General features: G+C 40.7%; 1 protein-coding gene across 1 annotated transcript; it reads left to right on the top strand.

Annotated features, from left to right (window-relative positions):
- Positions 1-944: 944 nt before the first annotated feature.
- Positions 945-3,337, top strand: LOC111975955 (forkhead box protein unc-130-like). The gene is made up of 2 exons (XM_024004628.1): positions 945-1,775; positions 2,732-3,337. The coding sequence occupies exons 1-2, from the start codon at positions 1,341-1,343 to the stop codon at positions 3,086-3,088; spliced, it is 792 nt and encodes a 263-aa protein (XP_023860396.1). The 5' UTR covers positions 945-1,340; the 3' UTR covers positions 3,089-3,337.
- The last annotated feature ends 24,053 nt before the right edge of the window (positions 3,338-27,390 follow it).

The raw sequence follows: 27,390 nt of genomic DNA on the forward strand, positions 1-27,390 counted from the left end.
TTTGGTTGGCTGTTCGTCACTCAACTTGTCTATAGTTACATACATGCAGCTTCTCTTCTGTCATTAGCCTATACAGTGCATTTGGAAAGTATTCCACATTTTGTTACGTTACAGCCTTATTCTAAATTAGATTCAATTATTTTTTRCCCTCATCAATCCCATTAATGACAAAGTGAAAACAGGTTTTTAGAAAGGTTTGCTAATTTATAACAAATAAAATACAGAAATACATTATTTACATAAGTATTCAGAGCAATCAGGGGAGAAGGGCCTTGGTCAGGGAGGTGACCAAGAACCCGATGGCTCTCTGACAGTGCTCCAGATTTCCTCTGTGGAGATGGGAGAACCTTCCAGAAAGACAACAATTTCAGCAGCACTCCACCAATCAGGCCTTTGTGGTAGAGTGGCCAGTCGGAAGCCACTCCTCAGTAATAGGCACATGACAGCCCACTTCTTTGGTCTGATGAAAACAAGGCCTGAATGCCAAGCGTCACTTCTGGAGGAAACCTTGCCCCATCCTTACGGTAAAGCATGGAGGTGGCAGCATCATGCTGTGGGGATGTTTTTTGATTGTAGCACATAATTTATGATAAAGGTATTACTGTTTTATAACAGAATCTCTTACAGTAACTCTGATAATGTGCACTATACGGAGCATCCTCTGTCCAAACCCATTTAAGTAGGGATAATGCTGTTTAAATGCCTTTTGGTGCTGCTGAAGCACCCTCTGAACACCATGTCCTACTAAATCAGTGTTTAATCTCCCGTAATTACAAAGATTTGCTGTGGTTTAATAAAATTAATCCGCCTTGATTAGACCCCCTACCTGTGCTTCTCCTGTCTCTATTGCCCCTCACTGTGAGGGATACATTTACGGACGTTTAAATAGTGGTACCATCACAACTCTGATCCATTCTGATCTAGTATTCACAAAATACATTTGAGCAAGGAAATAACACTGCATAAATTATTTTTTTCTTCATTTTTTTCTTCTTCTATCAGATCAATGTGGTATAACACGTTTGATTGTCCTTAAGCTATACAGGCTTTGGCATCACATTGAGTTGAGTTATCAAACAATCAGGGTAAATTGGGACTATCCCATTTAATTGTACTAACTTGATCTTGTGACCAAAGAGACTGCAGTCATTAACTTACTTAGCCCAAAGGACATTGAAGAGAGGCATCTTACTTGATGCACAGCAGTGTCATAGACCATTACTGGGAAACTGAGAAACAAAAACATCTGTGAAGAATCTGAGGATTGCCTATTGTGGTGGAAATAGGTCATCTACATTTAAAGTGTTTTAAGCAACTGCCTTAAAAGTCCAATAAGGCCCATGGAGGACAGAAGCAGCTGCAACACTGGCCGGGAGCGCTTGGGACTACGCTTCACCATAGACTACCTGCTGTACAACAAGGACAGTAAGAGCATGAGAGAGGAGGCAAAGAGTCCCCCAGCAGAGCAGACCCTTCATAGTTCAGTGGAGGAGCGGAGTCCTGACATCCTCTCAGGGAGGGAAAGTATCGAACTTGGGAGCCCTGAGAAGAGGCCAGAAGGAGAAGAGGGGTCAGAGGAGGAGGATGAAGAGGAGGAAGAGGTCAAAGTGGAAGACGATCAAGAGGCGACCACTACAGACAGTCCACGGGACAAGCCCACCCAGTCCTACATTGCCCTTATCTCTATGGCCATACTTGCTTCAGAGGAGAAGAAGCTGTTGTTGTGTGACATCTATCACTGGATCATGGATAGCTACCCCTACTTCAAGAACAAGGTATGTCCAAGTGATTCAATTCAGGGTTCATTCCAAGTTGAATATTTGTCTGAACTAGGGTTGGGATCAGTTTAATTTAAATTCAGGAGATACATTCCAATTCCAATTCAAGAATTGAAAAAAGTGCCATTTATTTTCAAAGCAGATTGTTTTTGATTCTTGAAATTCAATTTCAATTCACTTCAAACACGGACTGAATTGAATTGGAATTGACATGGCCAACTCCCTGTATTGGCAATAGTCTGTAATTCTAATCAATTTAACTAGATTACATTAGATACTCATGAGAAAAACCTTTGCAAAGCTGTTTGATCAAGAAATGACTAGTGCGTGGAAAGTTTCCAAAACCTAAAGTACTATTCTGGGACATTACGCACATCCTCCACTGTAGTCAAAAGACAGCATTTTAAAATAAAGAGCGTGAAAAAGTATATCTGCCGTTTTCTCTTTTCACTATATTCCCATTGTGAACTGTTGAAAAAGGGTGCTCTGGCACGGTAATGGGTAGAATTACTGCATGCATGAACCTGGCTCAGCTGATTCTGTTGTTGCATGGAAGGTTTAACTGAGTAACCTAAAGGCTGTAGGTAATTCTGTTGATAGCCGCAACGGGTTAAGAACTAAAACTAGGTCTTTAACAGGTGTAACAACAGGTTTACCTCATGGAATTAGGGGAATTAAACAAGGTGAACGTGGTGGTTTCGTCTGTCAAACGTCACTATGGCCCTTTTACATGGCCTGGCACCAATGAAATAAATGCAAGGGAAAATTGTTAATATTCTCTGTACAATGTATACGATGGATTCAGCCATGGGAGAATACCATTTCTGGTTTCTAATAATTGAGTACAAGGATGATGTTGGATCATTTCTGTTCCAGGGCCACATACAACACTTAATTCATGAATCACCTTTATTCTTCATGTCTCATATGTAAACATTATTGTTGTCCTATAGGATAAGAACTGGAGGAACAGCGTCAGACACAACCTGTCCCTGAACGAATGCTTTGTGAAGGCTGGTCGGAGTGACAATGGTAAAGGCCATTTCTGGGCCATCCACCCCGCTAACTTCCAAGATTTCTCCAATGGGGACTACCATCGCCGCCGAGCTCGCCGCAGGATCCGCAGGGTGACAGGACAGCTCCCGTATGCCCTGCACGCACCCTATTACCCCCTCAACAGGCCCAGGGGGGTGCCGTACTGGTGCTGCCCCCTAGCCCACCCTCTGTCCTGCCTCTCAGCCAGGATGTATTGGAGCTGGGCTAGCCAGTATGCCAGACGACACCCATCCCTCCACGCTCCGGTTCAATAGCACCACATAGAATTGGATGCATGTTTGATGTTGAACTACTCTTTGTATGACAGGTGGCTGAGAGAGATGTATTGAGTATGATTGTGAAATCTGTGGCTGGCTGGCACAAATACGAGTACCAAAGCACCAAAGTTCTATATTGCACTATTTATTGTTTGAAACGTGATACACCAGATTTGTACTGTAATATTATGTATATTGTATTTGATGAGTACTGTATATGAAGAAATGGAATTGTAAATATATTGATGAACATATTGCATTATTTTATATATCTTCAACAATTTCAAATAAACTAAACAAAAAAACCTAACCAACCAAAGTGTCAATGATTTCTGTCAAACATGAGAAAATGCTTACACAGAATGACAATATTTTAAATCTATAAATAAAGCACTTTACAGCAAGGGTTGGAACTGGTTGACCAAAAAACGGAAACTAACAAAATGATTTGAAGAACAGAACACTCACCGAAAAAAAGTGATCTATACTGTTCTGGAACAGAACCGTTATTTTAAAAGCATGGGAACCGGTTAATAACATTCCGGGCATTTTTTCCAGTCCCACACAACAAACAAAGTGCCAACAAAGGCCCTATGTAAAACCTTCACTCTGTTACTCAGAAACGTATTCCAGCATCTGCCTGACAACTAGAAATCTTTGCTAGTAGGTGTGCGTGTGTGTGTAGGCTACCTGCCCCTCCCCTCTGAAACATAGGTTACTGAAGCCTACTGACAACGGTACAAGCGTAATTCAGAAATTAGGGAGAGATGTTAAATTAGAGAAGAATAGGTTGACTTTTTCAATGCTAGTTAAGGATGCTATAGTTATCACGTTTCACATTGGATTTATTAACTACAAAAAMGTAAGATGTGTTTTTATTTCTAGTGCCGCTCTGCACAAACAAGCTAGCTAGCTAACGCTTGCTCTGGTCCACCTTTAAACCAACTCGGAAGTTCAAAGACATTTGAAGTTCCTCTATAGAAGCCGCTCCTCCGTAGGTATAATTCTGTGGGCCTAATTCAGGTAACAAGATGCCCAGCGCTTCAAGGGAAGCTTCCTCCATCCTCTCTCGCTCTCTCCTCACCCTCAACATTTCAGTTGCATCTCGTGCCCTACACTGTGACTGGTAGCACAGTGTGTATGTTTGTCTTTCATTGTGATTAAACTATGCTGTTACGGCAAAATACAATTTGCTCTTAACGACTTTCGTGTACAGATTCAATCGCTTACCCACTCTACAGCAAGCTGCTCTATCCGCACTGATTGGTGAAGAAATTTAATTTCGAGCTAAATGTAAAGAAAACGAACAGAAAGGAACGATAAACACTGGTTCAGAACTTTATTTCGCTGGTCGGAACAGTGGAATGAAAAAAAAAAAATTATGGTTCTGTTCAGAATGAAACGATTGGAAAATATTTTTGGTTCCAACCCCTGCTTTACAGTAACTTATATGTACAGAATATTGTACCGTACAGATGACTGTACTGACATATTACTGTACAGATGACTGTTCTGAGAAGATATTTGGTACTCCAGGTGGTACAGTTCATTAACTGTGCATGTGCATGCTTGAATACGTGCATGCTAGCTTCTACCTTTGTGTGTCTGTGTGTATTTTTGTGGTTGTGTGTTCCTGTGTGTTCCAATGTGTGGTTGTGTGTGAATTCAGGGTGTTAAAAGTGAGCCCACTCCTGAAGCCCGGCCTAGTTTAGATGCTAATTAGTCAGAGATGCTGGGATGCCAAATCTTGTGCCCTAAGAGACTAAAGCAGGCTTCCCAAAGTCGACTCAGGGGATAAGCACCCGGATAATCCCAGAGATCCCAAGGAGTTTCGAAAAATAGGAAGCTTATCACACAGTGTAATCTGTTACCGTTCCTGTGGTGAGGAGACACTGCAGGAGGTGAGGGGGAAGGGAGGGTAGGGAAGGGAAGGGGGAGGGAGGTAAAGGGAAGGAGGTGGCAGAAGGGTCGGGGGAGTGGGAGTGGGTGGCGCGGAGAAGTGAATGTGCAGGTGTGAGCGTGTAAAGGGGACCATTGTCAAAGTCTTCACTGGCAACAACAAGTAAAAGATATAAAGGGATGAGTCCAATCAGAAACAACAGTTCAACTGGAAATGTGAAAGGTATATTATACAGTATACAATAATACTGATCTTTATACCGGTCTGAGAATGTATAGAGAACTGGCTCCATATTTCTTTATCAAAGGGCAAAACGTGTTAAAATATGCAGTAGCATGGTCAGATAATTATATCTGGAGAATACAACAAGATTATCATAAAAAAAGAAAAGTCAATCATCAGCTGTCAGTTATTCCATCGATAGGAAATTCAGATGTAATTTCCAGAGGTTGGCATTTAAATTCACAATACTTGAGCATGTTTTTTTTGTTGAGTGGATTAGGTCAGAGATCGACTTTTTATACTGCTTGTTTATGTCAATTCATGTGCGGTTTTTGTCTACCAATTATTGAATATTTGGATAAGGCAATACATCTGAAAGGTAGATTAGAGTACATTCTAAAAAGAAAAGAGAATGTATTTATTTATGGGAAAAGACAAAAATACAGTAGACTAACATGTCAGAACCCCATTTTCTTCTCTGTTTATTAGAGCGATGACAAATCCATCTAATTAATTTTTGTTCACCAAATCTCTCTGTTCATTGTGGACAAGCTAATTGGACCACTAATTTGTTTAATTCCCATGAATTGCACTCCGCATTAAATCCTCTTCAATTCGCAAGCTTTAGGGCTTTAATTCTGTTGCATATGTTTTCTGCATGCTGGCAGGAAACAAGGCTTTGAACAGGTTGCATCCATCACACAAACACACACACACACACTGTAAAGGGGTAACCATTAATTTGACAGTAATATACTGGCAGCTTGGTGGCAAGTACAATTCTGTATTTAATATTAAAGTACACCTACTGTAATATAAATATGGTATCAAAGCAAGTACTGTGACTGTATTGTATTGACTGTATTGTATTGACTGTATTATACTGTAAAAGTAAATGCAACCGTAATCGGAATGAATGAATGAATGGATGAATGACATTTACTGAGGGGAGAGGCTTGTGTTTCACAGTATTTTTTGGAAATTATATGGGATTGGTGCAAGCAGGTTGGCTGTTACACTCAAAAAATGAGGGGTTCAACAAGCGTTCTTCTAAGATCCTCAAAAGTCTTAGAAGAACCTTAGGGTTCTTGGCACTGAAAATTCCCCCAAAAATGTTATTCAAAAGGTTATTTGAGGATCCATTTGAAGAAAACTTTTAAAAGGTTCTTCGAAGAACTTATATGGGTTCCCCCACAGTTTCAATTTGAAGAACCCCTAAAGGATACTCCAGGAACCTTTTATTTTTAGAATGTAGGTAAAGTGCTTACGCATTACAGCATATTAATGAATATTTGGTGTTTTATATCACTTGCACTTCTAGAGGCCTTAACAAATGGTTTCCAAACAGGCAGCGACTAAAGGAGAAACAGACCAAAAAGATATGGAAAAATGCTTAACCYTTTAAGGTTTAAGACTAGCTCCCACTCCAATCTGTCCCCTATACAATTTAAATTGATGGGGCACTGTAACCACATAGGAGTTAAATTGCTAAAGCATTCTCACTGCAACAAATATAATCTCTTACAAGGCACACCTCAAAATATGTCAATACGCCGGAAACAACAATACCATGCACCCACTAGTGGTCAAAATTGTTTGGGCAGTCTGGTACGGTACTGTATTCTGTGGGGTGGAATTACAGTATCATTCAAAATACAGCAGTTTTCCCACAATGTATTATAATTTACAGTATGATGCAGTAAAACGTTTCAGAGTTTTTTTTACTGCTAATAATACTTAAAATTACTGTATAAATTACACTTTTCCATTACAGCGCACGCACACACACACACACACACACACACACACACACACACACACACACACACACACACACACACACACACACACACACACACACATACACACACACACACACACACACACACACACACAGTTGCCAAAAATGTGTAATGGTGTAAGCACTCCTTGTCGAGTGTAATGTATAAAATGAACAATGGGAAAACTACTGGGCTACTGTATGCTGATCCACTTCTCTTTAAAAAAAAAAATCTCTACACAAAACACAAGTTGACAAGTTGTTACAGTGTTAGTAATGATGTACACCCAAATTGAGGGTGAATGCAATGTTGCATTCAAGCATTTCTCTCATTATCATTCTTTCAGCTGTTTCGTAATTCATTGTGGCACACAACTAGATGCCATACATGTTAGGAATATGTGAACGTCCATCAACATCAGATTTTTCAGTTTACCAAAGAATGTCTCCATTCAACGCATTATGGCCACAAGTTATGTGTTTAAGTTGACCAAGGCTATCAGTGTAGCCACAGCTTGTAGGGCCATGGCAGAGGGAGGCGTGTTAGGTTGTGTGCTTTATCTTCTTAATCTAATAGGATAGGCGGAAGGGTGCAGGGACCTGGGATTACTGTCCACGATTTGCCCCTGATTAACAAATCTGAGAGTGAGGTAAGAAGATGAGTCCTGCTGTGATGATGATGAAGACTTATGGCCATGTTATGGCTACATTATAGCATTCCAAAGCTGCTTTTATTGCTCTGTTGTAGTGTCTCTTGGATTGATTATGGATTAACAAGAGACATTATTGATGAATGTTGACAAAACATTGGTTGATGTCTGACTCCACAGAGCGTCAAAAAGGACATTCAAACTGTGGATGTGACTGATAAGACAGGAAGCACAACTTCACCACCAAAAAATATAAACATATGCTTTTAATAAACATGTCAAAACTGTTAGATTGTTTGAATTAGTCAACATTTACATTACCCAAATTTAGTCACGGTTTAACTTGGCTGAATTGTGCACGACCTATAGAACGAATTCTACACAGAATTACGCAATTTTGAGGACTCTTGAATAGTTATAGACCAAAAATGACTTCAGCCTCTTGTATTACAAACGTTCAAAAGAAAATGATATGGCAGATGTGCCTGCAAGAACGTGGAGTTTTGGAAAAGGTCGAAACAGCGTTTTGTAAAGCTGTTGAATAGATAGAAACAGGTAGATTAGACGTCAGCATTATGCTGGAACCTCTATCTCTATGGTGTAGGAATAATAGCCCAGGCTGCCTGAGCATCAAAGGCCCCATAATAGTCAATCGATCATCATGAATGCAAGGCGCTATTCTACACATTACTGTTAACAATAATTTGCTTCCCAGTGCACCGTTGCCATCTTTGAAGCAATGTTTTATTGCCTTTCTTTTCATCTGCATCTGTCATCCCTGAGGTACACTGTTTGATCTCTCCCAACAACCCTCCCTCTCTCCCCGAGGTCGCGTTGACCTGTTGATTGGCAGCTGGGCTCAGACATATGGTAGGACGAGGCATCGACCGGCGCTCCCGGGAGACTGAGGCAGACCGAATTATTTCTTTCTGCGGGAGGAGCAGTGAGGAGAGCGGAGACGGTGAAGGGCCAATTGTGCCGCGCTGCGTAAAGAGCAATACGGTATTTCGCCTCTAGATGACGCAAGATGCCAGTAAACCTCAACATTGTTTTGATCATTTGGAACAAATATTTCAGTGGGCCTCATATTCATCACACTTAGGCTATATTGAAATCCTACATGCGCAGTATTTAGACTTGCATGTCATTTTCTGGGTATAAAATATAAGTGACATAACAAGACATCTTAGTAAGACAAGGAAAACAATACTTCACAGAACAAGATACAAATGTCCAATTTGTCAGATGAGAATCTCAAGAGATCAGCCCTTTCTCTCTGGGAGAGTATCAGATTGCTTGAGAGTGTCACTCCCAATCCTCATTTGATTGGAAATAGATCATGATAATGGTCACTTACTAGATGCCTTGTGTCTACTTTTCCTACTGTAAGCCTAAGCGATACAACTCTCTGCTAGTCCAATGTGTGCCATAGGGGCAGCTGAAATCTCTAAAAGCAGCACAGATGTGATGGAGCCCCTGGTTGGGGGAGATGGTAGATGTTAGAGCAGTCCAGTGCCCTTTCCCTTTCTTCCTCCCCAGGGACAGGGTTGCTATGGTGATGGTTCTCCAGCCAGGCCAGCAGTGATCCTCTTGTTGGTGACCCTTAACCTTTAGGCCATGGCCAGGGTCAAGAGGTTAGTGGTGGCCGGAGGGCAATGAGAGCGCTTCCATGATTGGCACTCTGACATGCTCACTGCCCCCTCATCTGCAGTCGTCACCTTTCTCCCAGATTTCAACTCCAATTGGCATTTATAATGGGAACATCTGCTGAATAACATTCCATGTTTTAACATGTTTGTTTCTGTAGGTATTCAGAATACGGGCTCAATAGTGTACAATTTGCATTTGGTTCTATACATCCTCATACATATATTGCACATACTGTATGAACAACGATGCACATACTGTATGTATTCTGTGAGTGTATTGATAGGCTAATACCAATAGTAATGCACAATATTCAGCTCTAAACCATGTAAGATGACATGATGAATATGACAGCAATAATGATCATCAGTATTCCCCACAGCCCCCTGTAATCCACTGTACGTGTGGATGTTTATAGACCAATGTGTGAATGTATGGATGGGGGGATGGGTTATGCACTAGCATACTCGCAGGGAATAATTACAGAATCCTGGGTACTAAAAGTCATATGACCCAGGCCTTCTGCTCCCAAATAATTTATCCCCCGGCTGATAGCTCGTCAATATCAATTTATTAATTTAACAGCTCTGGACTGATAAAAGGTACAGCACACGGTTAGCCTGCTGAAGCAGGGAATAAGGACAAATTTTACAGTGAGGCTAGAGGATGGAGGGAGGTTAGAGGTGTGAAGAGAAAGATAGCCGAGGGAGAGAGAGACTGGGGATGTGGAGTGATCAATGATGATGTGGAGAGAGTGATGGAGATTTGTGATGTAAAAGTGGGATATCATCGCTCATGATACAAGGCTATTGAGCAAAGCATATGAAAATGAATATGGTTATTATCACGAGATTAAGGATAAAGATGAAAGAAGACCATCATTTCATGACATTCAATGACATTAAAATGTCTGGAAGGTCCAAGTATGATACTTAGAGACACATCCTCTTTAGGTAAAACAGAATGATAATAATACTTCCCCAAAAATATATAAACATTGACCCTGACCCTCTTGACCTCTGTGCACTCACTTTGAATCCAAATAAAAAAAGAGTAATAAATATGCATCTGGCAAAGTGCATGTACATTCTCCTAGCTAGCACCCCTTCACCCTGCTAGCCAAACTAGTCCCCGAGCCATTACATAACATCCCTGAAGGAGGCTAAAAGGTATTTTAACAAGACCCACTGCTCGGTGACCTTTCACCTTCCTCCACTGACCGTCACCCCCTGACCCCACTTACACTGGCCAGTGACAGTACTGACACCCCTCTCTCTTCCGTTGGGCAGCTGTACAGGAGAAGGACACATTTGAATAAACAAATTTGCATTGTTTCTGGGGTAATACAGATGGATGCTGTTTTTCACTTCATCACTGGCCCTTCAATCCATCTTTTTATCATCCATCCATCTATCTGTCCATCTATCCATCCATCCATTTGCACGATAAATGAATAATAAGAGTGAAGGTGACAGGCATGCAGAGAATGGTCATGGGAGCTGAAAGTCATTATACTTCATTTTCATCTTTTATAATCTATATTTTTACAGAACGAATCAGCGTCTCCTAATTTTCCTTGATCTTTTTGAATTCATTACAATGTAATATCCCGGGGGGTTCTGATACAATACAGGGCCTTCGGAAAGTATTCAGACCTCTTTACTTTTTCCACATTTTGTTACATTACAGCTTTATTCTAAAATGCATTAAAATGTACTCCTCATCAATATACACAAAGTACCCCATAATGACAAAGCAAAAACAGGTTTCTAGAAATGTTAGCAATTTTTTTTTTTATAACAACTGAAATATCACATTTACATAAGTATTCAGACCCTTTACTCAGTATTTTGTTGAAGCACCTTTGGCAGCGATTACAGCCTTGAGTCTTCTTTGGTATGACGCTACAAGCTTGGCACACCTGTATTTGGGGAGTTTATCCTATTCTTCTCTGCACATCCTCTCAAGCTCTGTCAGGTTTGATGGGGAGCATTGCTGCACAGTTATTTTCAGGTCTCTCCAGAGATGTTTGATTGGGTTCAAGTCCGGTCTCTGGCTTGGCCACTGAAGAACATTCAGAGACTTGTCCRAAAGGCACTCCTGCGTTGTCTTGGCTGTGTGCTTAGGGTCGTTGTCCTGTTGGAAGGTAAACCTTAGCCACAATCTGAGGTCCTGAGCACTCTGGAGCAGGTTTTCATCAAGAATCTCTCTGTACTTTGCTCTGTTCATCTTTGCCTTGATCCTGACTAGTCTCCCAGTCCCTGCTGATGAAAAACAACATCCCCACAGCATGATGCTGCATCCCTAAGGTGAAGCATGGTGGCAGGTTTCCTCCAGATGTGACACTTGGCATTCAGGCCAAATAATTAAATCTTGGATTCATCAGACCAGAGAATCTTGTTTCTCATGGTCTGAGAGTCTTTAGGTGACTTTTGGGAAACTCCAAGCGGGCTGTCATGTGCCTTTTACTGAGGAGTGGCTTCCGTCTGGCCATTCTACCATAAAGGCCTGATTGGTGGAGTGCTGCAGAGATGGTTGTCCTTCTGGAAGGTTCTCCCATCTCCACAGAGGAACTCTAGAGCTCTGTCAGAGTGACCATTGGGTTCTTGGTCACCTCCCTGACCAAGGCCCTTCTCCCACGATTTCTCAGTTTGGCCAGGTGGTCAGGTCTGGGAAGAGTCTTGGTGGTTCCAAACTTCTTCCATTTAAGAATGATGGAGGCCACTGTGTTCTTGGGGGCCTTCAATGCTGCAGACATTTGTTGGTACCCTTCCCCAGATCTGTGCCTCGACACAATCCTGTCTCGGAGCTCTACAGACAATTCCTTCGACCTCATTGCTTGGTTTTTGCTCTGACATGCACTGTCAACTGTGGGACCTTATATAGACAGGTGTGTGCCTTTCCAAATCATGTCCAATCAATTGAATTTACCTCAGGTGAACTCCAATCAAGTTGTAGAAACATCTCAAGGATAATCAATGGTAACAGGATGCACCTGAGCTCAATTTCGAGTCTCATAGCAAAGAGTCTTAAGGTATTTCTATTTTTTAAATTTGCAAACATTTCTAAAAACCTGTTTTCACTTTGTCATTATGGGGTATTGTGTGTAGATTGATGAGATTTTTATTTATTTAATCCATTTTAGAATAAGGCTGTAACGTAACAAAATGTGGAAAAAGGCAAGGGGTCTGGATACTTTCTGAAGGCCCTGTACAGTTCATACCATGCACATGCTTTACTGTTCTGAACACTGTCTTACGCTAACAACCCCTGTAGTGGACTCTCAGCCTTTGGAGAGGGTACGTTGTACGGGGGTGGCAAGTGTCAATGGAGAGGCCGTGTCGGTGTGATAGATGATAGACTGGGGTTAAGAGGTGTCAACGCACAGTGAGAGGGCTTGAGGACACTTCAACTGAGCTGCCTGACACTCTCCAGGCCTCTCCTCTGATTAACTCACTAAAGACAGCCATTCAGACACACACTCCACACACTACTCTCAGAGCCTCTCTCTCACCGTCTCTCTCTCTCTCTACTTCTCTCCATCTCTCTCTCTCTCTCTCTCTCTCTCCTCTCTCTCTCCTCTCTCTCTCTCTGCTCTCTCTCTCTCTCTCTCTCTTCTCTCTCTCTCTCTCTCTCTCTCTCTCTCTCTCTCTGCTCTCTCTTCTCTCTCTCTCTCTCTCTCAGTTCACACACTCACACACATCCTCTTGTGAGAGTCGAACACATCACACTGCAGTGGGTTGCCTGTGTGTGTGGCTGACATACAGGAGGTGAGGGCGTGTTCACAGAGGCCCTCTGAAAGGTTCTTACAGACCACAATGGATTTCTCTCACATCCAATGTGAGGTATATGTCCAGTGGAGTGCGAAATACAATACGCTCAATTCTACAGGGCTTTGCTCCTGTCAGACTGTGTCGAGCAACATAAAACGTCTCGAACGCACACACACACACACACTCTTTTCCTCTGTTGCTCACGCACATACATACAGAAGAAAATAATGCACTTTAAAAGTGCTTCAAACTCATTTAACTTATTTTAGTTTTTGTTGGTCACTAGAATATTTGAAAGTAAGTAAGACTCTTTACCAATAAGTTGTACCATTCCAATCATTTGGCCAATAAATGTACCTAAGTTGTGTGAAACTGGGCCCTTTTATATGTCCCTTTGCATTTCCTAAAAGCTCACTTTGAATATCTCTTGCGTCATTTGGGGTCTATTGCTTTCTTTTCAGGTTGCTGAGGAAACCACTCCTTATTTGTTCCTGCCATGACCTCTGACCTCAGACACGTGTGGTTGGACTCTGCTCTGAAAAGATGATGGTAGACCACTCTCTATGTGGTAGGCCTCTCTCCATGCTTCTACATCTGTATTGCTTTCTGTTTGGTGGTTTTAGGCTGGGTTTCTGTATAAGCTCTTTGTGACATCTGCTGATGTAAAAAAGGGCTTCATAAATACATTGATTTGATTCACCTTCTAGGTCGCCCTAAACAGCTGCTGAGGAGTGGGATGGAGGGAGATAAAGAGTGGTAGAGACGGAGTGGTAGATGGAGTAGGTAAGCATCATAGAGAATGGTCCCTATATGCTTTTCTTGACCTACTCTCTCAAATGTTCTTTTATTAGCCCTGTCAGATTGTAATTTTCCCAACTGTAAACACACAGAACGGGCTTAATTAAGAATTTTTGAAAGGGGATACAGTAAAGTCCGGAAACATTAGGTAGATGCAACCGGGTGTCGTAAAGATTGATTAAGACAAAGAGGATGGAAGGTCAGGGAGAAACAGTTTGTGGAAGGAGGGGGGTCAGGAGTGGCATATTCTTGTGTTGCTCCGGGCAGGGCTCAGAAATGGGTTTGTAAAGATAGGGAGAAACGATTTTTAATGCATTAACAGCCTGCTTGTGTAGGGCAATAACAAGGACAAGATCCGTGCTAAAATGTTTGACATCCTGCACAGAGATCAATGGATCCTGGCTCTGCGCATTAACAGGGCACACACACCTAGGCCCATGTATCCGCCTCGGATACCGGTCTAGATAACACACACACATGAACCCCAACCAGGGCAAGAAACATGTGGGCGCACAAGTTTATTGTATGCAAACCTGAGGGCAAAATGGAAAAATAAGACTACATATATTTATAGGCCTTACCTGTGGATATGGATTTGGATAGACTGCTGAAATTATAATGGAGAATGAAGCTGGAAACCGATCAGTCTGAACCTTCACTGCATAAATAAGCAACCAGAAATAATAATAAGCACATCCATTGTTCCCTCTGGACCTTAAGGTTCCATTCAATACATTATTTACAGCTGCATTTTTACTGAGGTATGGGGCCTCTCTCTCAGGGAGACTTACTTATAGACCAGGGCTCTAACCACTTACCAATGCCTTACCAATGGCTCCCGTGGACCTGGGTTACCAGCTGGTCCTGTCCACCACAGCCAGTATACCCACTGAAACTGAGGAGGTAGCCTACATGCCCCCTCAATGTAATCCATTTGTATGGTAAAGATATACTCTTTCTTTCCACACAAAATGAGTTGATCATCAGTGCCCCCTTTTTGGTGTGCCTCTGCTATCCACTCCTCCAGTGTCGGGTGTACGGTTATAGGACCTGGTCAATGTGTTCTGTGTGTGTGGAACTATTCCCTAAGTGTGTCTGTGTATCCCCTGGGGTTCCAGGCACTCTTGCACCCTGGACATCAGTACAAATCCCTAGACTATATGTGCTTGCAGTGCTTTAAAACACTGCTGGATGGATCTGAAAGCCTTTAAACAGAGATCCCCACACACAAGCTGCTGTGGCCTTAAAAGCCTGCATCGCTTTGTAGTAGATTCAGCTCAGATCCAAGAGACAACTTCTGGGAAACCCAGTCTGTCTGATCTCTGTTCAGACAGAGTGCATACTGGAAGGAGAGGCTTCAGCTCTGCCATTCTCCACTCGTTTCAAACAGACTATTTGTCATCTCTGAAATAGAGCATTTGAAAAAATTCAACCTGCAGCCAGCCCCCACCCCGACTCCCTCCTATTTTCACTCTCAATTCCCCTGACTATGGCCAGCTACGATCAATAGCCTATTGATCAGCTCTCTCCATTTCCATTACACACAAGTGCCAAAAGAGCCAGCCATTCACAGCACTAAAACATATTTGGTGAGCATTTGCCATTGTAAGGCCTGTCAAATGTTCTTTCATATCACAAAATGTATGTAGACAGTAGGCTATAATGGTACATATTTATACATGCATACATATTGTACATGTTCACTCCCTGTGCTGTTGGACAGTGCAATGGAGAAAATTTTTACCAACTTAGTGGGATTACTATTATGTTGTAATGTACAGTACCATGATGTTTCAACAGGCTAAAGTACAGCATACAAAAGGTGGGAGCATCACCAGACACAGACTAATCCTTTCCCCTTTTTTCCTGCTAGTTAATTTATCTCCCCCTCCCACTCTCCTTCTCTCTTTCTCCTCTCCCTCTCTATAGACAATGCTACGGGCAAAATCAATACTCTCCAGAAAAAAAGGCATATTTTTAGCTCCTTATTATATGAGCTGTAAGACGAAAACATGTTTGTGGGAAAGGCAGAAACAGCATGTCGGCTTATAAGGGAGAGGAGGAGAGTGAGGAGAGAGACAAAAGAAGGTGAAGAAGAGTGAGAGTGATGGTGAGGATGGAAGCGATAGTCTAATGGAGATGAATCAAACGAAGGTGGAGATAACAGGATGCGACTGTGAGAAAATGGCCGATGCCCCGAGCAGAGACTTGGCTGCATGGGAGGAGGAGAGGGTGGGCTATCTGGGCGGAGCAAGCAGAAACGGTGACCATATGATACTTGATGATATTGTCAAATGTTTCCAGTAACTCGTGTGCTTTGTGTTATCAATAGACTCAACAAACATATTCATTCCTATTAGATGTATCTGAATATTTTGTCAACTAGTTCTCTGACCATAGATAGCTTCTTATGCAGTCGTTTCCCACTCCAACTTTGCCAGTACTACACAGGGCACTCTGTAGCTCTGTGTATTTAGCGCTCACTCTATTCCATCCAGCTCAGTAACAATTCTCCTGCCAATGGCTTTCTGATTGACTCTCCCCTGGCCGTAGTAGGGTTAACCTCTATGCTGCTGTCTGTCAGTCTCCCTCCCACCTGCCTCCCTATTGGCCAGGGAGCCTCTGTTGATCAAACGATAAGTCCTCCAATTGGACAGATGAGCTCCAGGGGAAGGCAGGAATTGATTTATCGGTGGTATTAGGGGATCAATTAATCCCCATTGTGTGTGCCAGCACAGATAGTCGGCCGTGTCTTATTTGGTATGGCTTGTTTTCTGCTCAGCCAAGATAAGAGTCTGCCATCACTTCCTTCTATGAACAACAAATCAAACCGKATGGAATGGTGGGGTGACGGCATGCAGCAGGTCCTCCCCAAGGCAACCAATGCTTAGCTAGTCACAATAAAGAAAGCCCATCAATAACAAAGACTTCCACAGAGAACAAATGCTTCCCATTTCCAGGCTGAAATGTCAGTGACACTAGGATGGAAATGACATGTACATATATATCAAGCTTGAATATTTATTTGGTATTATGCGCAAATCAGAAATCAGCAAATCACATACGGCAAAGGATGATTCTCAGGAGATGTTTGATGAGTTAGGTGCTAATTTTTGGTTATATCAGATACTATATGACTGAAACTCATATGATCTTTCTGTCGCTATTACTCTCTCTTTCTCTGTCACACAGACACACAAACAGCACCACAATCATTACCAGCACACTGAAAGACAAACCGGGTTGGTGGGGGGAGTAAGTTAAATGTGGATGGGCAGAAAGAGAAAGACAGAAAAGGAGGAATGGGGTTCAGTGATGTGTTGACTACCTGGAGAGGAGGGTGAAAAGGATGGGGAAGGAGTAGCTGGAAGGGAGTGAGTGCTAATTCCTGCTTTTCAGTTTAAATAAAGATTGGAGCTGGATAAAAGCCATTAAGGGAGAAATCAGACAGGGCATGCTATGTAGGACAAGAGCTGACTGCAGGGAGGTGAGTGGAGAGATCAATACTCAGTCGATGCGCTCAACACCAAGCTCTGCACAGACACACATACACTGGGGGAGATGTGCTACTGCCTGGCGGGTGTGTCGTGTGTGTGTGTGTGTGTGTGTGTGTGTGTTGTGTGTGTGTGTGTGTGTGTCGTGTGTGGGTGTGTTTGGTGTGTGTGTGTGTGTGTGTGTGTGTGTGTGATGTGTGTGTTTGTGGTGTGTTTTGTGCTGTGTGTGTGCTCACCTGTGTTGTGTGTGTGTGTGTGTGTTGATAGAAAAGACTGAGAGAGTATAACAGTTAAAATTATACTCTCTCATGAATTGGTGAATATTCAACATAGGGTGGTTGAATAGATTATCATTTGTAGTGATAAACGTATGAAAGTGGAATATTTGATAAGAGATTGCGAGGCGGACAGTTTTAGAGATGGATTTATTTGCCAAGGCAAGATACTGTTAAGAAAGCTATATTTTTCAAAGGATCATCTCGAACCCCTCTCTGCAACTCAAAGCAGGAATATGACTGCAATCACTCTGCATTTTGCCTTTCTCTCCTCTCCCCCTCTCCTCTTTCTCTGGGTCACTCTCTCTCTCTCTCTCTCTCTCTCTGCTCTCACTCTCTCTCTGTAGAATTGATCGACTATGCCTTCTCAATCCATCTCTCCCTCTGTCGCTTAGCAACCAGTGCACTATCAGTGTGTGGAGGTTGGGTATTTTAGAATGGGTGGGGGGGTTGGAGGGGGAGGGGAGCAACAGCTTATTGTACATTGGTGAGCTTGTTGATATTGATGAATATTAGGATAACCTTTCCAATTTCTTTATTTCATGGAATAGCCTTACTTCTATAGTATTTTGCTTGACTGTTATGAGAGGTCTAGACATGATGCCATGTACTCTACACAACTGCCATGACAGTACCAAATGTAGCCTATACTGTACATTACAGGGGAACAGTAAACACATAATGAGTGACAACTTTGACAGTGTGATTTTCTGTCCATTTTATGAGACTGTGAATCAACAACAAAATCCTATCCAGTCTGTGATGTCACTGCTCTTATTAAACATTGATATTGTTTATTTCATAAAGTGTTTAGGTGAAAGAACAAAAAACCTATGGATAATATTTAGAAATAAAGTGCAAGTTTGGAATCTCTTCATTCAATAATATCCATCAAGTATTTAGGATTTGGTAAATAAGAGAGTAATTAGGGCTCTATTCAATCCGCATTGCAGAAGTTCGACTTTACAACTTTAAAGGCAATGTTCCCACTTTAGCAGTGACTGCATTCACGGTAAACTCTGCATATGTCGGCTCAATCTGATATGACCTTTACATTTCTATCATTTCTATGGTGGTACAGATTGAATAGAGCCCTTTAACAGTGTGAAAATGCTGTGTGGTATGAGGGGGACTTAAGGATAGAGAGAATACTCTAGGGACATTCATATCAGGAGGGAGGTGCACGTTATCAGCTGACTATGACTGAGATAGACATGGCAACTGTAATTACATTTCAAGTCTAATTGGTAACAAACAAAGGTCTCAGTCGTCACTATCCCCCTGTGAGATAATAACCGTCATTATACACAACAAAAGTGTCCATTGGAAAATTGTTAGAAACTGGATCCAGTCTCCTGTTCATTTCCTTATCAGCTTAATAATGACATCATGTTCATACAAAACCACCTAAGTTCGTTGATGATTTATAAAAAAAGCAAGATGTTACAAAATAGTTTAATTTGTGAGTTATGCAGTAATTTTGAGTTTTAGTTTCAACCTGGAATATAAGATTACAGATGATGGGTTCTCCATGGGTTCATAAAACCTATTGCCTTCCTTAATAAAGAATGGGACATTAATTGCACAATCCCGACAAATCCGATATCATATAAATGTAGCCTATCATGTGCAGGGAAATGGGATGTGTTGTTTTGGAACATAGCATCAACTTTATTTATTTGTTTACTCATCAGAAAAAGGGCCAAAATGAAGTTAGACCTGGGATGATTCAATCAATCCACCCAATAAGATCGATGCTCTAGATAAGGATGTCGATGATGACATGCTATAGGCCTATCCAAACAGGGCTGTGGTTACGTTATACAATTACACACAAACAAAAAACATTTTAAAAGTTTTCATTTAGATCAAACACAAAACCACATTTAGACAAAATGTCTGTTTTAAAAAAAGTATAGTCACAATTCAATGTGCATATCCCTTATAGCCACAGTCCCGACTGATGGGAGTGCAATCAAAAAATGCATGTTCGATGTTCAGTGACTCAAGCAGACTCAAACTCACATGCATAGTAAAAGTACCAAAAAATTCAAAAATGCTATATTTTTCGAATTCGGCTGGCATAGCTCACATAGCAGAAGAAGAATCTATCTGAAGTGTCGACAGGCGGCTAAATATGGGTTACATCATCAGTCATTACAAGTAGTCAGTCGACTAATCAACAGTAAGACACATTCTGGATATCACAACTGTATTTGGAAAATAACATCCATGTTCATCTTACTATAGGCTTAGACTTCTCGTACATGCCCTTCACAAATTCGAAATAGTCAACAATCAGATTAACACACTTTGAGGATTTAAAAAGTATTCCGTTCGGGCCAATGAAATCATTATATGTAGGCTATTTCTATATGCGTATTATTATTTATGCTTATGTCGTATCTACATGATGTAATAAGCGACCCCCTTATACATTTCAGTGTTAGGCAAAAGGAAAAAGAGTTGACATGTTTTATTATGCTGTTATAACGCCTTATTTTTGTTATTATAAAATTAACTATATTATTATTATTATTCAAAAATGTGCCATTATATAATTTACCATTAAATACGAATTAAGGTAGGAATAGAAAAAAACAATGTTTTCAAAATAAAATATTTTATTTCAGGTTGTGTTTTATTTGTTAAGTGTAGCCCACAGTGGATGTTTCTGTTTTCCCTCTAAGCATTTCATCTTAAAAATGAAACTCCTCTCTGATCTGGCTGATTAATACGATGCCAATAAACATCCCTGGCATGGCTAAATATATAGATTATCGATAGATTCACAGCTGTAAAGAATKATTTTCTTAATTTTCTTGTTGTTTTTGGGGCAACCGAAAATATTTACTGTCCCACCTTACATTACTTACATTACTATCGTAGGCTACGTCATATAAGTAAATGATGCATACATGTAAAATCCAAGTTACATAATTCGAGTAAAACCAACCATAGTGTCCCTAAGCATTCTAGGCCCTATACTGCCTGCCAGTTGATCAGAATTGGGGATAGAGCGATATGGCACCAGTGCTATTGTTCACCGCAAATCCTCTATTGCAGGACGCTTTCAAATGCAAATGTACCTAAATAATAATCTATAGCAACACACTAATATTTCTTAACAAACTGAACGCAAACGCTTTACAAACACTGAAATTCAATGAGAGCAAGTGGAGCCTTCACACATGTACAAATTCAACTATTATGCAATGGTAGAAATGTAGAAAAACTAAATATTTTCAAGATATGATCCTTTAAGCCACATTATTTTACAAGTAAAAAACAACATTACTTAAAAAAAAACTTGAGCATGGACAATATAGATTACAAAACATAAGCCTATAATATTGATTACTTGAGTGTCCCTGCAGAGGGACAGGCCCGTTGTTTTGAAGGTAAAACATTAGCGTTGGTACAGGCCTATGTGCCGATGTGTGAAAAGAATAGATTGACAAAAAATAGAAAGAGAGAGTGAGAGAGACGGAAATAGAATGGTTATCCGGGGAAGCAGTTGTCAATGTGTTTCATTTGTCGCACGTTGAGATATATGAGGACATTCCAGCACAATACAGAAATGCAAAACAAATAGCCAGTTTGAAATAATACAAAATAGCCAACTAAAATAAACTAGGCCTATTATAAATTATTATGAAATTTCAGAATCAGGACACGACATAATGCTACACATACACTGAGTATAAAAAACATTAAGAACACCTTCTCTTTCCATGACATAGACTAACTTATTGATGTCACTTGTTAAATCCACTTCAATCAGTGTAGATGAAGGAGAGAAGACAGGGAATCCCTTTCCTGCAGTCAAATTACCTAGTGGCCTCATGGGTGGAATGTTATTAATATTTTTCATAATTTCATAATTAATTTAAAAAATATATGTTAAACAACCGAAAATCCGGTGTTTCTATGTCAAACAGTTTTGTTATATTTCAGTCTTCTGTGATGTATATAAAGTGTAATATTGGGATGCAAACTCAACATTGAATACATTTCAACTATATATCTGACATGGTACGGTGTCTTCCTTTTTAAAGCCCATAACCATGTGTGTGAGGTGTACACTTTAGTTTCAAAGTAGATTTGTTCACAACTACCAAGAACACTGATTTAGCCAACTGCATTAAAAGGTTAAAGAAGGATTTTTAAGCCTTGAGACATGGATTGTGTATGTGGCCATTCAGAGGGTGAATGGGCAAGACAATATTTAAGTGCCTTTGAACGGGGTATGGTAGTAGATGTTAGGCGCAGGACTGGCTTAATGCAGGGGTTTACCGAGGCAGCAAAAATATATATAAATAAAGGAACTATATCCAGTATATATGTACAGTATATATTACATATATATATATAAAGAGAGAGAGATAGAGATAGAGTTGAAGTCGGAAGTTTACATACACCTGAGCCAAATACATTTAAACTCAGTTTTTCACAATTCCTGACACTTAATCCTAGTAAAAATTCCCTATCTTAGGTCAATGAGGATCACCACTTTATTTTAAGAATGTGAAATGTCAGAATAATAGTAGAGAGAATGATTTATTTCAGCTTTTATTTCTTTCAATGCATTCCCAGTGGGTCAGAAGTTTACATACACTCAATTAGTATTTGGTAGCATTGACTTTAAATTGTTTAACTTGGGTCAAACATTTCAGGTAGTCTTCCACAAGCTTCCCACAATAAGTTGGGTGAATTTTGGCCCATTCCTCCTYACAGAGCTGGTGTAACTGAGTCAGGTTTGTAGGCCTCCTTGCTCACACACACTTCAGTTCTGCCCACACATTTTCTATAGGGTTGAGGTCAAGGCTTTGTGATGGCCACTCCAATACCTTGACTTTGTTGTCCTTAAGCCATTTTGCCACAACTTTGGAAGTATGCTTGAGGTCATTGTCCATTTGGAAGACCCATTTGCGACCAAGCTTTAACTTCCTGATTGATGTCTTGAGATGTTGCTGCAATATATCCAAATCATTTTCTTTCCTCGTGATGCCATCTATTTTGTGAAGTGCACCAGGCCCTCCTATAGCAAGCACCAACACAACATGATGCTGCCACCCCCGTGCTTCACGGTTGGAATGGTGTTCTTCGGCATGCAAGCATCCCCCTTTTCCCTCCATACATAATGATGGTCATTATGGCCAAACAGTTCTATTTTTGTTTCATCAGACCAGAGGACATTTCTCCAAAATGTACGATCTTTGTCCCCATGTGCAGGTGCAAACCGTAGTCTGGCTTTTTTTATGGCGGTTTTGGAGCAGTGGCTTCTTCCTTGCTGAGCGGCCTTTCATGTTATGTCGATATAGGACTTGTTTGACTGTGGATATAGATACTTTTGTACCTGTTTCCTCCAGCATCTTCACAAGGTCCTTTGCTGTTGTTCTGGAATTGATTTGCACTTTCGCACCAAAATATGTTCATCTCTAGGAGACAGAAGGTGTCTCCTTCCTGAGAGGTATGATGGCTGCGTGGTCCGATGGTGTTTAAACTTGCGTACTACTGTTTGTACAGATGAACGTGGTACCTTCAGGCGTTTGGAAATTGCTCCCAAGGATGAACCAAACTTGTGGAGGTCTACAACATTTTTTCTGAGGTCTTGGCTGATTTCTTTTGATTTTCCAATGATGTCAAGCAAAGAGGCACTGAGTTTGAAGGTAGGCCTTGAAATACATATGATGAAATTGACTCAAATTATGAAATTGACTCCAATTGACTCAAATTATGTCAATTCGCCTATCAGAAGCATTTTCTGGAATTTTCCAAGCTGTTTAAAGGCACAGTCAACTTAGTGTATGTAAACTTCTGACCGACTGGAATTGTGATGCGGTGAATTATAAGTGAAATAATCTGTCTGTAAATAATTGTTGGACAAATTACTTGTGTCATGCACGAAGTAGATGTCCTTACCGACTTGCCAAAACTATAGTTTGTTAACAAGAAATTTGTGGAGTTGTTGAAAAATGAGTTTTAATGACTCCAACATAAGTGTATGTAAACTTCCGACTTCAACTGTATATATATATATTTTTTTACTGCAACCACCAATGACAGGATGATTCAGGATCCCGCTCTCCTGCTGCTGCCTGCTGATGCTCTGCTAACTGCCAGATGGGGAGAGTAGAAGAGATAGGGTACACACATGGGTAACTGCCTTGATTGGGTAACTATTAATAAAAAATAAATAAATAAATAAACTGCCTAATAAATACATGTGACTGGTCAATTGTGTGAGTTGGGGGCTGGGCTCAAGCCCATAAGGGGACCAAGAGGCAAAACAAATATATATAAAATGTTTTATCTAACCACAGAAGCAACAGGATTCCGCTCTCAATGTTCTAAATACACCAGAGAGCATAATTGAGCCACAGAGGGTCAATAGATACCCCCCAAAATAACTGTGAATAGCATTTTATCACAAGCGCATACAGGTAACTGACAAAATAAAGGAAACACCAACATAGTGTCTTAAAGTGTGCTTGAGCACCATGAGCTGCCAGAACAGCTTCAATGCGCCTTGGCATAGATTCTACAAGTGGACCTAAACCATGCCAGGAAAATGCACCGCACACCCTAACATATTACTTGTATCCCTCATTTACTCAAATGTTTCCTTTGTTTTGGCAGTTACCGGTTGCTTACGGTCGGGAAGTCCACAATTTGGCCAGCATGCGAGCCAAATATACAGCTTGTTGCATTGTGGCCATATACATATAATCCATAGAAGGGTTTTGGAACCTCTTGCCCTGGCAATTTCACTATTAAACTCATGGGAAAACTAGCCATGTCTGTCAGTCCTGATATGAATGGAAACTGCCATCTATGGATTAGGCTTACATTTCTGTCGTTAGTTGTGGGCTTGTCTTTTGCAAATTTCAAAATACAATCATGGGAAAAACATACTGTTTGCAAAACAAATGCCTACAGCTGAAAAGAGAAGACTAATCTGTCTGAAGAACCAATATTAAAAAAAAAATCTTAACTCCCATTTATTTTAGAACAGAAACACTGTTTTTCAAAGTACCTCATCTTGAGATAGGTTATTGCCAAGACGGGCACATCTGCCATCACCATGAGTAGCCTATGGCTTCATCTTCATCATTAGGTGAGTCAGTGTGCCATTGGAAATTGTATTTAGTAGCCGACTGTAGTATATATATATATATATATATATATATATATATATATATATATATATATATATATATATATATATATATATATATATATATATATGTGTGTTTTGTCATTGTCCTGTTGAAAAACAAATGATAGTCCCACTAAGTCCAAACCAGATTGGATGGAATATTGCTGCAGAATGATGTGGTAGCCATGCTGGTTAAAATGAAGTGTGTCTTGAATTCTAAATAAATCACAGACAGTGTCACCAGCAAAGCACCCACACACCATCACACCTCCTCCTCCATGCTTCACGGTGGGAACCACACTTTCGAAGATCATCCGTTCACCTACTCTGTGTCTCACAAAGACAAGGCAGTTGGAACCAAAAATCTCAAATTTGGACTCATCAGACCAAAGGACAGATTTCCACAGGGTGGCAGGTAGCCTAATGTGTAGAGCATTGGGCCAGTAACTGAAAGGTTGCAGGATTGAATCCCCAAGCTGACAACATAAAAATCAGCTGTTCTGCCCCTGAACAAGGCAGTTAATCCACTGTTCCCTGGTAGGCAGTCATTGTAAATAAGAATTTGTTCTTAACTGACTTACCTAGTTAAATTAAGGTTAAATAATATTGCTCATGTTTCTTGGCCCAAGCAAGTCTCTTCTTGTTATTGGTGTCCTTTAGTACTGGTTTCCTTGCAGCAATTTGACCATGAAGGCCTGATTCATGCAGTCTCCTCTGAACAGTTGATGTTGAGATGTGTCTGTTACTTGAACTCTGTGAAGCATTTATTTGGGCTGTAATTTCTGAGACTGGTAACTCTAATGAACTTATCCTCTGCAGCAGAGGTAACTCTGGGTCTTCCTTTCCTGTGGTGGTCCTCATGAGAGCCAGTTTCATCATACCATTTGATGGTTTTTACAACTGCACTTGAAGAAACTTTCAAAGTTCTTGAAATGTTCCGGATTGACTGACAGTCATGTCTTAAGGTAATGATGGACTGTTGTTTCTCTTTGCTTATTTGAGCAGTTCTTGCCATAATATGGACTTGGTATTTTACCCAGTAAGGCTATCTTCTGTATACCACCACTACCTTGTCACAACAACACTGATTGGCTCAAATGTATTAAGAAGGAAAGAAATTTCACAAATGAACTTTTAACAAGGCACGCCTGTTAATTGAAATGTATTCCAGGCGACTACCTCATGAAGCTGGTTGAGATAATACCAAGAGTGTGCAAAGCTGTCATCAAGGCAAAGGGTGGCTACTTTGAAGAATCTCAAATATAAAATATATTTTTATTTGTTTAAGACTTTTTTGGTTACTACATGAATCCATATGTGTTATTTCATAGTTTTGATGTCTTCACTATTATTCTACAATGCAGAAAATAGTTTAAAAAATAAAAACCCTGGAATGAGTAGGTGGGTCCAAAGTTTTGACTGGTACTGTATACATTGCCTACTAATATTGTACAATCTGTGTGTCGCTTCATTGACCTGGCTATTGTTTGTTTGAATTCAAGACCAGATTGATCTCAGTTTGTCAGTGTCAGAGTAGCCACTCATTTCTGTAATTTGTGTGGTATTAAAAAAAATATTCAGCTAATGTCATATAGCATGTAATTGACGTTGAAATGCATGAAATCGTTTTTTTAAAAGGCAATTGTTTTCCTGATCCTGCTAACAAATGTTCCACATGTGTGGAAATCCTATATTTCCATTTGTGGAAATATATATAAAAAAACTAAGCCCTGGGGCCTATGATTTCTTAATCCGGCCCTGGCCAGGCGCACCGGTTTGTGTCAAGAACTGCAACGCTGCTGTGTTTGTATCAAGAATGGTCCACCATCCAAAGGATATCCAGCCAACTTGACACAACTGTGGGAAGGATTGGAGTTAACATTGGCCAGAATCCCAGTGGAACGCTTTCGGACACCTTGTAGAGTCCATGTACCGACCGATTGAGACTGTTCTGAAGGGGGGGGGGGGGGGGTTAAACTAAAACGGTGTTCCTAATGTTCAGTGTATACAGATCATTGATATTGTGACACATATTGATGGTAGTGATACACACCACACAACACACACACACACACACCACACACACACACACACACACACACACACACACACACACACACACACACACACACACACACACACACACACACACACACACACACACACACAACACACACACACACACACACACACACACACACACACACCAAGTTTCATAGACACACACAGACTTACTTAAAGTAGAGCTAGTCAAACAACCGAGTTTCTGAGTTTCTCACACCCAAGGCCACCAAGCGTCTGAGGCTCTGTGGCATTGCAGAGTGCTCCATCCCGCTGACTTGCTCAGAGGCCTGATCAATGCGACATTACTAAACGCCGGTACTTAACTATTGCCAATAGCCAGATTCAAGTAAATATACTTTAGAATACATTAGTGTGATCAATCAGCGATGGAGTCTTTCAAGAAGCCATGAAAAGATTAGTCTGTCTCTATATCGAGTGATTTTTTTAAAGACCCGAAAAATAGAGTTTGTGTGAGGACTTGTACGAATTCTCTTTCATTGGTTTCAAACAGCTAATGTGGTCAGGAATTTTATG

This window comes from Salvelinus sp. IW2-2015, linkage group LG16, assembly GCF_002910315.2.
Source record: "Salvelinus sp. IW2-2015 linkage group LG16, ASM291031v2, whole genome shotgun sequence".
NCBI classification, from domain to species: Eukaryota; Metazoa; Chordata; class Actinopteri; order Salmoniformes; family Salmonidae; genus Salvelinus; species Salvelinus sp. IW2-2015.

Bases quoted from the DNA above. Each gene is read 5' to 3' on its own strand.
- LOC111975955 (XM_024004628.1), top strand. From the start codon at position 1,341: ATGGAGGACAGAAGCAGCTGCAACACTGGCCGGGAGCGCTTGGGACTA. The intron at 1,776-2,731 runs GTATGTCCAAGT...GTTGTCCTATAG, and splicing joins ACCCCTACTTCAAGAACAAG to GATAAGAACTGGAGGAACAG.